Here is a 12,157-nt window from a genome sequence, read left to right as displayed (position 1 = left end):
TTAGGATCCTCTCTTTTTCCTTTTCTTAGTGTTTTCTTGTTCAGGGCTATCACTATTTTGTCCCTGAAACTTAGAGAGTTTTGTTTTACTTCAATTTATAAAATAAAGCTAGTAAGAACTAACTCAGAATGTTTCCTCAATCTAGAACACTAGTCAACAGCCCCTCCCCCCACTTTTAAGGAAAATATGCCTTTTCTTTTTTTGATGGAAACTCTCATTTTGTTATGATTACCAAATGCATAAGTGAATTTTTATATACTAATTGTAGTGGGTCATTCCCCTGGAGCCTGTGGAGGGAAGAAACACCCTACATAGTGGGTTTATAAAATGAGCTTGTTTCTCACTGAGATTCAGAATCTCATTTAGCCATGTCCTGAAAATGATTTGGATGAGGGCCAAAGGATGTCTCTGAAAGGGAAATCAATTTTTACTTAAGATCCAACAGGAGGTTGGAACTTTGAAAAAGAAGATATATGTAGCTTACTCAGCTTTTTGGAAGGTGCAAACAAGCTGTGGATGGGCTCCAGGGAATGATGGTTGAAGGGAAAGTAATCCAAAGTGTAAAAGAATCAGGGATATGATGTAATCAGAGGGTACAATATCGGTCAGCTATTTAGTAATTTTATAATTTGGATCGAGTCAGTACATATCCCTGAACCTTTGCTTTTTTTTTGTATTAAGGAGATGCGAAGATCTCTAGTTCGTATCAATGTTATCAGCTAAAAAGATCACTTGAGAGCTGAAAAAATTAGAAGTAGATAAAAATTTAGGACCATAGAGAAGAAACTGAACTTCATTTTAGTAGCTGGCTAGTAATGAGATGGGCCTGAAACATAGCAGGTACTTAGTAAATATTTGTTGAATGAATGCATCAGAAAAATGGAATAGATGGAAAAGATCCAGGGAGTTCCTGTTGTGGCTCAGCGGTAACTAACCTGACTAGGATCCATGAGGATTTGGATTTGATCCCTAGCTTCATTCAGTGGGTTAAGGATCTGGCATTGCCATGAGCTGTGGTGTAGGTTGTAGACACAGCTAGGATCTCGCATTGCTGTGGCTGTAGTGTAGGCCAGCAACTGTGGCTCCGATTCAATCCCTAGCCTGGGAACTTATATACATCCTGGGTGCAGCCTTGTAAGGCAAAAATAAAAATAAAAATAAATAAATGGAATAGATCCAGAGGAAGTAAAGTCAGAAAAGAGCACCAAAATGGAAAGAGATTCTCAGGTCAGGCATGTGGGAGGCAAGGGAAGGAACTTAGGACTGTAGGTAAGAAACTGTTCTCTTCAACCAGGTCTCAGGACAAGAAAAAAGCTGAAGAAGCCAAGGAAGCTGTAGGATAAAAGTGTTGAAAGCCCATTCATTACCTATAGAGATTGGCAGGCATGTTTTAGAGAATTCACAGTAGTAATGCCTTCACAAACACATCTTAAACAACAAATCTAAATATTTGAATTTACATTTAAGGCTGCTAGAAAGCAAGGTGAGGAGGAAGGGAAGTGAAAAGTCCCATGAACAAATCATAGGTAGAATCAGACAGACCAGAGTTTAAATACAAGCTACCATTCACTAATTGCATGAATAAAAAAATTAATCTCTATGAGACATCTAGAAAATGAAGATTTTTACCTTTCAAAAATGAAAAATTACAGTATCTACTTTGTAGAATTGAGGATTAAATAAGTGAACATATGAAAAGGACATAAAACGTGACTTTTTTTTTTTTGTCTTTTTGCCATTTCTTGGGCTGCTCCCGCGGCATATGGAGGTTCCCAGGCTAGGGGTCTAATCGGAGCTGCAGCTGCCAGCCTACGCCAGAGCCACAGCAACGCGGGATCTGAGCCGCATCTGCAACCTACACCACAGCTCACGGCAACGCCGGATCCTTAACCCACTGAGCAAGGGCAGGGACCGAACCCGCAACCTAGTCGGGTTCCTAGTCAGATTCGCTAACCACCGCACCGCAATGGGAACTCCAAAACATGACTTTTAAAAACTACCATTATCATTGTTTTTGTTGCTACTGTAGCTTTTATGCCCCTTAGAGTGTGTATCAGCCAATTCAATTTTTGGCTTGACTTCAAGAATTCATAATTTGTAAAGTAGATTGATTCTTTATTTTTTTTCCAAGTGTGCTTTTTTCCCTCTGTAGCACTCTTTTAAAGCACTCCCATTCCCCTACAATTCTAACTTTTGCCTTTGCCATACCGAAGAAAAAGGGTCTCTCCACATTCAGTCTAGGGTAGCTAAGTGGCAGGCATGGCTGTGGTCTGGCCACTTAGGCCCAGGATCTCAGATCCCAGAGGAGCAAGAGCCAGGGCAGAACCAGGGGAGGGTAGCAGTTGAGATAGGCATGTTTCAGGATTCCATATAAGAGATAGACGATACCACATTCAACTACACTTAGATCACCTTCCCAAAAAGAGATGAGGTTGCCCTCAAGTACTTGTTCACTTGTTTCTCACACCATCCTTTGTGGCTTTATGTGGCTTCATAAAGCCTACCAGTTTATAAATTACATACTTTTTGTCTTCAGGTCACTTTAGGGCTGCACCCATGGCATATGGAGATACCAAGGCTAGGGGTCTAATTGGAGCTGGAGCTGCTAGCCTATGCCACAGGCTCAGCAATGTAGGATCCGGGCCACTTCTGTGACCTACACTACAGCTCATGGCAACACCAGATCCTTAACCCACTGAGCAAGGTCAGGGTTCGAACCTGCGTCATCATGGATGCTAGTCAGATTCGTTTCCACTGAGCCACCACAGGAACTCCCCATAAATTACATACTTTTATCAGGAGAGACAAAGTTAGATATGATGTCAACACTTGGCAACTGAAAATTTGGATGAGGAAAGAGACGTGAGATTTATCACTTGGAAATGACATTAATGCTGATAACTTGCCAGGAGGTATACTGGAGTTACCCAATGATACGGATTGTTTGTCACTGCTAAATCAAATTTTCAAAGAAATTTAGTTCTGGTGAAATGGATTAGGCTGTTGAGCCCAGGTTTTAACCAGCTTTGGGGGTTACCTTCATCCCCAAGTGATTTTGACTCTGACAGACATGGGCCTCCTTCTGCCGTATGTAATTAGTTTCCCTCTTAAACTATCTGACATAGTTTTTTTTTTTATTTATTGTATTTTTTTTTTCCGCTGTACAGCATGGGGACCAAGTTTACATACATGTATACATTTTCCTCCCATTGTTGTGTGGCGATTAACAAAAGTTTTTTTCCCCCTTTTTTTTATTACTCAAATGTATTTATCACATCTGTAGTTGTATAATGATCATAACAATCTAATTTCAAAGGATTTCCATCCCACAACCCAGGTGATTAACATAGTTTTGATGTTACCTCATAGGCTGGGAGGCCAGTGGACTCCTTTAGTTCAAGGATGATCAAGTATGGGGCCAGGGGAGGTCAAGAGTAGATGAAAGGAGGGAACAGCTGTGCTTCCCTTCTAATTTTTGGACCAAGCTTTCAAGCGGAGGAAATTGTTTTCAGGTGCTGAGGGGAATCTCCGTTCCACAATCCCAGAGAGAAAGTATGATTCAGTAGGAAAAAAGTGCCTCAAATCTGAGTGTGAAAATGCAGTAAGAATGCACCCAGATAAAGGCGTGTGGCGCTGCTGAGGGTGCTGCTCCTAAGGGTGTAAGACTGGTGTTTGGTTGGCTCATTTGCTTCAAGTTCTCAGAGACAGACAGACCGTCAGACCGCGCTGACTAAGGGGCTGCGGGAACACTGAGGTGCTGAGATATTCTAAAGAGGAGGCTGAGGCATGACGAGAACAAGCCTGGAGTCGAACAAAGGTGCCCAGGGATTGCAGGATGCAATCTGGAGCGTTCTAGGTTTACCGGGAGGACCACCACCAAAGCCCAGGACCATAGCCAGAGGTGCAGCGGCCGCAGGAGGCGCACCTCCGGAGGACCCGCCCCTCTGAAAGCCACGCCCTCAGAGTCAGACCAATGGGAGCTCGGAATATTAGCGGGTGGGAGGCGCGGCCGTGTTGCTACAGCCGGAGCTGGGCGGCGGCGGCGGCTGTATCGGCGGTAGTGGCGGCTGCTGCGGGTGTTGTCCTAGGAGTGTCGCGAAGCCATACGCGGAGGCGCAATGGAGGGACTGGAAGGTAAAGAGGTGAAGGGATGCAGGCCGGGCGGCTGGGAGTGGGGTTGCAGGGAGGTGGGGCTGCCCTGGACCTCGGTACCTGGGAGGCGAGGGCAGGTACGGAGCGGTGGACCCCGTCGCGCCTCCGGAGGCCTGGGCGGGCGGGCGCCTTGCAGCCCCAGATGTAGGCAAGCTAATAATCCTCTGGCTGCCGCTCCTCAAATGGTTCCCCGCTTGGAGCCTGAGCCTGCTCTCTGGTAAACGCCTGCAGGTCGTTTCCTACCATTTTCTAAAAGGTCTTGCCGGCCTCCCCGAGTGTCCTTTTGATAATCACAGCCTCCGGCCAGATTTTATTTTCCTTGCAAAGTGTACTCTCCCTTAATGTCTAAGGCCTCCCCAGTGTCAGCCTTTGCTGGAGCCCCGGGGTGTGTCGCCAACCTCGAGCTTCTGATACTTTCCTTGGCCACTTTCCTTGGTTTCCCTAGGTAACCGTTTTTCCATTTCTACAGCATCTTCTGTCGGAAGGATGCCAAGAGCATCTCCCAAGGAAGTGTCACTGGCCAGCTTTAGAGCTGAGACAATAGATTAACAGGAGGATTTAAGGGCTTATTCACGGGGACTCTGAGGAAGAGCCAGCATTGATTCCTTATCTTTGGATTTATCCTTGTGCTGTAACGACGACTCCAGATTTTGCTTTGTTCTCTATTCTTTCACTTCTCTGTTCTCTTCACTCATTTTATCCTGTGTAATATGACATGCGCTTAAAAACAACAAAGGAAAAAAACCAGTTAAGCCTTAGAAACAACAGTTTCACGATTCTTTTTCAAATTGTGGTTAATCCTTCTGATGAAGAAAAAGACTGGGGAATTGAAAGATCCTGTTTTCGTAATTTAGCCCTTTTTTCTCTTAATTTACATAGATTCAGGTGGAATTAATAAGCAGAAGCATTGAGCCCTGTGGATTGTTGCATGCTAGGGAGTAAATTATTTCAGGTTATGTTGTGAAGTGAAAAGTAATAGCTGATAACTTTTTGTAGTTACCTAAGCCCACCAAAAAGCCATTGCAATAACAAGTATGGTAATATTTTCACGCTTTTGCTCCTAGGTGAACTCTCATACTAAATACCTTGAGGATGATAGATAATTAAGAATTCTGATGATTTTCCATTTGTGGGCAGCTGTGGTATACCATAACGAATGAAATTCTTGTTCTTTGACTATTTATTTTGGCAAGTCACTCAAGTTTCCATGAAATAGGAATTATACTAATAGTATCCCTTACTCAAGATACTTTTGTTTAGAGAACTCCTGGAGGCAGTTTATTTTTTTAAAATCAATTTTCAAACATATGGTAGTATATAGCTTAGTGGGTAGGATCATGGGTCCTGGAATTCTCATAAAGTTATCATAATACACACAAAGTGCTTTAGAACAGTTTTTCTGTAGATTTCTGTTATTTTATGCAGTATTTGAAATTAAGGCAAAGATCTTCATATAACTTTTAATTTAGGTATGCTAAATATCTAAAAGAGTGTCTGACACAAAGTAGGTATTCAGTATTTGTTGTGAGATAAATGGCTTTGTCTAAGACGGGCACAGCAAAAAAATAAAAAGTCAAAGCCCTGCTTTTATTGAGTGTACATTTTAGTATATTTTTAACAGTCCTAAGACATTACTGTTGATATCATACTGTGTATACTTTTAAAATATAATGAAAACCTGTTATAATACGCAGTTACATGGGTAGAGAAATATATGAATTCTGATGTATCTTATTCATGGACATGTTTTAGGGGCCCAGCTGATGATATGTTACGTAAACTACTTGTTTTTTACTCATCGTTTGTTTTTTTTAAAAAACAAAATGAGTTGCTGGTGTTACCTATGATGTGTCTGATTGTAATGAATCAGGTTAAAATATATGAAATTCTTCTTTTTGTAGGGAAAACAATTGAATATTGGTAATTTCAGGTGCTTTAAACCAATAAAAACTCTAAAAATCTTTTGTTGAAATCAGACAGTGCCTTTTTTTTTTCTTTTAAAATTAGCCCCTGTTAGGTAATACTTTGTAAAGATCAACTTTGAGTCTTTAGCTTACCATTCATTAATTTATTCATCCATGCCTTCATTTAATATACAGTGATAAATTGGTACAGTGACAGATAAGATAAAAATTTTTCCCTATTGAAAGTCTAGCACTTTGAAGGTGTCTAATGAACATTATATTGCAGTATCCAGTAGAAAAATCTTCAGGAGTTTGCTTAACATATCATAATAATTGAGCATATATTGTACTGCCTGGCATTAGACCTGAGTTTCTAGTTGGAGTCAGCAGATTAATCCTAAATATATTGACTCTTGAAAAATTTTACTGAGGATTATCATACTCTTCTGGGACCTTTTTGTTTCCTGAATTGTCACAAGATGAGTTGTTAGGGGAACACATTTATTTACTAATACATTTTATTGGAGTATAGGTGACTTAAAACGATGTTATATTAGTTTTAGGTGTATTGTGAAGTGAATCAGCCATACATGTACATATATAACCATACTTTTTAAATTCTTTACCCACATAGGCTATCACAGAGTATTGAATAGATTTCCTGGAGCTATATATTAGGTCCTTGTTACCAAATGATTTTGTGTATAGTAGTGTGTATATGCCAATCCCAATCTCCCAATCTGTTCCTCTCTCTCAGAGTTTCCCCTTTGATAACCATACGTTTGGTTTTGAAATCTTTAGGTCTTTTTCTGTTTTGTGAATTAGTTCTTTTGTATCTTTTTTTATTTTATGGTTTTTATTTTTTCCATTATAGTTGATTGATAGTGTTCTGTCAATTTCTACTGTATAGCCAGGTGACCCAGTCATGTATATATACACATGTATACATATATATATATATTCTTTTTCTCACATTATCCTTTATCATATTCCATCACAAGTGACTGATACAGTTCCCTATGGTATATAGCAGGATCTCATTGCTTATGCACTCCAAATGCAATAGTTTGCATTTGTTAACCTCAGACTCCCAGTCCATCCCACTCCCTCAGTTTCCATGTATTAGTAATCTCATGTGATATTTGTCTCTTTCTGACTTCAGTTCACTTTCTATGATAATCTGTATATCCATCCATGCTGCTGCAAATGGCATTATTTTGTTCTTTTTTATGGCTGAGTAACATTCCATTCTACGTACGTATCGCATATTTATTCGCTCCTCTCTCGATGGTCATTTAGGTTGCTTCTGTGTCTTGGCTGTTGTAAATAGTGCTTCAGTGAACATTGACGTGCATGTATTTTTTTGAATTACAGTTTTCTCCAGGAGTGGGATTGCTGGATCATATGGTAGTTCTGTATTTTTTTATGGCACCTCCATACTGCTCTCCATAGTGGTTTCACTAAACTACAGCCTCACTAGCAGTATAAGAGGTAAACACTGTATTTTAAAACCAGATACAGATTACTGCTCATGATTTTATACAATCTGTGTCTGAGCACTTCTGCATTGTATGTACAATTAGAGGAAAACCTTTAATGCCTTTTCAGCTAAAGCTCATGCCCTCTAGGTGTGCCTAAGGCAATAGAAATCATCGTGGACTTGGGAGAGTTCCAATATCTCGTAGGCTTTTCACCTGTAAAATGGAGTGATGACAAAACCCTAAGCAGGTTTTTTGTTTTTTTTTTTTTGTCTTTTTGCCTTTTTGCCTTTTCTAGGGCCGCTTCCCTCAGCATATGGAGCTTCCCAGGCTAGGGGTCTAATTGGAGCTGTAGCCACTGGCCTATGCCAGAGCCACAGCAACGGGGGATCCGAGCCGTTTCTGTGACCTATACCACAGCTCATGGCAATGCTAGATCCTTAACCCGCTGAGCAAGGCCAGGGATCGAACCCTCAAAATCACGGTTCCTAGTTGGATTCATTAACCACTGCGCCACAACGGGAACTCCTAAGCCAGTTTTAATCCATATATATTGTCATTCTTTTCATAACATCTTGATAAGCAGTTATTAACAATTGTGACAGATCAGCCTGCCTGTTCCTCTTTTGGACTGCTTAAGTTAGTACATCTTAGTGTACTGCCCTTTAAAACATGATTAGAAGTCTGATTGTTCTTTTCTAATGTAGCTCTCACTGAGACAGTCATTCTGGCCCATTAGTGTTTTTTGTCTTGTTTTTCCCTGATCTGAGCACTGGTTTACTTAATAATTCTTCATTCATTTGTCTAGCATTCTTTTTTTGGGGGGGATGGAAACTGAATCTGAACCTAGTTGTTTATATTCAGTGTGTTAGAGAGGTCTGTATTTAAATCATTGCTTTGTTTCTTTTTAGCTCTGTGATTTGGTTAATCTGAATTTCAGTTTCCTTGGCTATAAAAAATGGAGCTTGGAGTTCCCTGGTGGCCTAGTGGTTAAGGTTCAGCAGTCACTGCTGTGGCTCAGGTTCAGTCCCCAGCCTGGGAATTTCTGTATGCCATGGGCACAGCCAAAAAAAAAGAAAAAATGGAGATAATGAATATCAATTTGCCTGAACTATTTAAAATGATGTAACCTATATATATATATAGTATTTAGCAAACTGTCAGGTACATAAAAGGCCCCTTCCAGTACTTGTTTATTGGTTGGATAAAATAATAGGAGTTGTGTTAGCTTAAGAGTGGTTCATAATAGGTGAAACATAGCATGCTTGGAAGGGATTCTGGGCAATCTCACTAGGTAAGTGTGGCAGCAGAATAGATTGGAGAAGGGAGAAGCTGGAAATACATACATGTGATTAGGATTTGAACTAAGGCAAAAGTAGCAGGAATTAAGGAGTACATTTAGAAGACGTTTCTGAGATGGAAAGATGAGCTATCACTGCTAGATATGAGAGGGAAAAGGAAGCAAAGAGCAGCTTTCTAGCTTGGACTAGGAAGTAATTTCAGTATCTGTTATTTTATTTATTTATTTTTAGGGCCGCACCCGCGGCATATGGAGATCCTCAGGCTAGGGGTCTAATTGGAGCTGTACCTGCAGGCCAATGCCACAGCCACAGCAGTGCAGGATCCAGCCGTCTTCGACCTACACCACAGCCCCTGGCAATGCCTGATCCTTAACCCACTGAGCAAGGTCAGGGATCGAACCTGCGTCCTTATGGATGCTAGTCAGATTCGTTAACCGTTGAGTTGTGACAGGAACTCCAAAATCATAGCTCCTTTATTATTATTATTATTATTATTTTGGCTTTTTAGGGCCACACTTACGGCATATGGAGGTTCCTAGGCTAGGGGTCCAGTCAGAGCTACAGCTGCTGGCATATACCACAGCCACAGCAATCCCAGATCCTTAACCCACTGAGCGAGGCCAGGGATCAGACCTGCAACCTTATGGTTCCTAGTCGGATTCGTTTCTGCTGCACCATGACAGGCATTCCCTAATTTCAGTATCTTTAACCAAGAGAAAGACAAGTTTGGAAGATGAGGTAATGAGTTTTTGGCTTTAGAAATGTTATGTTTGTACAGTTCTTGGAGCCTATCTGGTGGAAAAGTTTTATAGCTACTTGTAAATATCTATCTGGAATTTTTAGTTTAGTAGTCATCTCATGTAAGTGACAGCAATGGATGCATTTGCCCAGGAAAGCTATATTTAACAAAATGAAGAAGAAAATTTGAGAGGAACTGATGCTTCAGGAAAGGAAATTGGAGTAGAGGGCAGGCTTCAAAGAAGTTTAAAAATTGTCAAAAAAGGGAAGTGGGGGAGAACTAATATTGAGTAATGAATATGTTCTGGAAAAAGACTATACAGCTAGCACCTGGTTGTATTTCCTGGAGATCTAAGTACTATACTAACCTGGTCAAACCCTTCTTGGCTTGTGGAATCTGAAGAACTTGACTTAGGAAGGAGAAATGTCATTGAAGCCAAGAGAGAAAGGACTTTAACGGTAGAAGGGGTTAATCAGCGGTGCCTCATGATGTAGAAGGTCCAGTAGGATGAGGAGTCAAAAGAGGGCTTTCAGGTTGACAGTTAATAAATTATCAGTAATCAGTTGCCTTTTTTCCCCTAAGATCTTTATTCTAATGCCTCCTTATTAAAGAAGCTTTTTTTTTTTTTTTTTTTTTTGTCTTTTAACCTTTTCTAGGGCCACACCCACAGCATATGGAGGTTCCCAGGGTAGGGGTCTAATCGGAGCTGTAGCTGCCAGCCTACATCGCAGCCACAGCAGTGCAGATCCGAGCCGCGTCTGTGACCTACACCACAGCTCACAGCAACACCGGATCCTTAACCCACTGAGAGAGGGCAGGGATCAAACCCACAACCTCATGGTTCCCAGTCGGATTCGTTAACCACTGAGCCACGACGGGAACTTCTAAAGAAGCTTTTCCTATCTTACCCATTTCTAAAGATACACACATAGCATTCTGACTGTCTTTTCTCGCCTTACTCAGCTCTATTTTTCTACATCGTGCTTTCCACTACCTGACATTTTATATACTTAATTTTTTTTTATTGAACTTTTTTCCAAAAGAGTAGAAGCGCCATAACATCAGCATCTGTTTTGTTTTGGTTTTTTTTTTCCATCAGGGTTTGCCTAACTCCTAGAACAGTTCTTGTCTCCTGCTAAGTGCTCAGTAAATACATGTTGAGTCAACAAATGGATCTATTTTAAAACAGTGTTTAGTCCTGATAAAGCTTGCTTGCAGCTCAAATAGGGAGAGAATGAGAGGTAGAGAAGAGCAAGTCAGTAGATGGAAGCCAGTGTTTCAGAAAATATTCTCGTTAGGACATTGGTCCTAAATTCCTTTTGGGGCAGAAAGAATTTCTCTTGGGGAAATAACAGCATAGTCTATCTCTTTTTTTAAGACTGAGTAAGTTCTGCTCTAAGAAACCCATTTGTTGAATCTAGCATTTTCCAAACATTTGACCATGAGCAAATGATTTGAGGGTGAGTAGTGGAGGTAGTGGAAATGACTAGTCTGGTTCAGACTGAACAGGAAGGTAAGTGTAGCCAGGAATAGGTTATCAAAAGATGCAAGTCACTCGAGATCAAGAAAGTGATTTAGAGAGAGGGGGAAGGTAGGAGTCTGTGGTTAGAGGGGGAACTTGTATGTTTTGAGTCCAGAAGTAAATTTTTCGACGTTGTTGTAGCAGTGGTTATTTTTGCTAAACTGGAGTGCAGGGGAAAGTTATGTACTGAGTAGGTTAAATGTGAATGTTGAACTGTTAAAATCTGGGATGAGCTGAAAAAGGAATCTCTTGTAAAATATTAGAGATTGTTGACCTGGAAATAATAAGGTTTTAAAAATGGATTGTAGGAAGAAAAATAGTAGAACAGATGCTGTTTACTTCAAAAGAGACGATTATTGAGTTTTAAAGATTGGTTTCAGATGAGCAGTGACCAGTGGTAAAAGTATAGGCATGATACACAGAAGCTAGAACTGTTTTTAAGTTTCAAGATTTCTTTTCTTTTGGAAATGTTCTCTACTATTTCTTGAATGTATACATTTTAGAATATCATAACTATTTCAGCTGACAGCATATTTATTTCATATCCTTTACATAGTAATATTATGTAAACATACTATTTCAAGCATTCTTGTTTTGCAGGTTTTGAAATTGCTCACTACAGTAACTCATAACAGCATCAACAGTGTGGACAGGACCAGTTTTGAAAGGAGAGATTGGCTTCTTTTAAAGTTTTAGAATATTAAATACTTTATTCACTTGGTTCTGTCCATCAGTTTGAGTGCTTCTTTCAAGTGTTTACTCTCTGTTACAGTAATCACCCTCTAAATATCATCTCTATTATAGTTTCTTTGGGGTTTTTTTTTTGTCTTTTTAGGGCTGCACCCGCATCACATGGAGGCTCCCAGGTTAGGGCTAAAAAGGGAGCTGTAGCCGCTGGCCTACGCCACAGCCACACCAATGCCAGATCTGAACCGTGTCTGCAGCCTTCACCACAGCTCACTGCAACGCCGGATCCCTAACCACTGAGCGAGGCCAAGGATTGAATCTGCATCCTCATGGATGCTCGTCAGATTCATTTTCCACTGAGCCATGACGGGAAC

At 40.6% G+C, this 12,157-nt stretch overlaps 1 protein-coding gene across 8 annotated transcripts in view; it reads left to right on the top strand.

Moving 5' to 3' along the window:
• The first annotated feature begins 4,021 nt into the window (after positions 1–4,021).
• Positions 4,022–12,157, top strand: part of ZC2HC1A (zinc finger C2HC-type containing 1A) — a 58,108-nt gene continuing 49,972 nt past the window's right edge. For all 8 annotated transcript variants that reach the window (XR_014843076.1, XM_005663015.4, XM_005663013.4 and 5 more), the window contains exon 1: positions 4,022–4,134. Coding sequence is in view for 7 of the 8 variants with exons in the window: in XM_005663015.4 (XP_005663072.2) it covers positions 4,119–4,134 (16 nt within the window). In the remaining variant the exon portion in view is untranslated. The remainder of the gene's footprint in view (positions 4,135–12,157) is intronic.

This window comes from Sus scrofa, chromosome 4 (genome assembly GCF_054392235.1).
Source record: "Sus scrofa isolate SSC_HxYL_T2T_F1_AM1 chromosome 4, Sscrofa_HxYL_maternal_Yorkshire_Landrace_v2.0, whole genome shotgun sequence".
NCBI lineage: Eukaryota > Metazoa > Chordata > Mammalia > Artiodactyla > Suidae > Sus > Sus scrofa.
The sequence above is the reverse complement of the archived record's forward strand: the minus strand, read 5'-3'. Positions and strand labels throughout refer to the sequence as shown.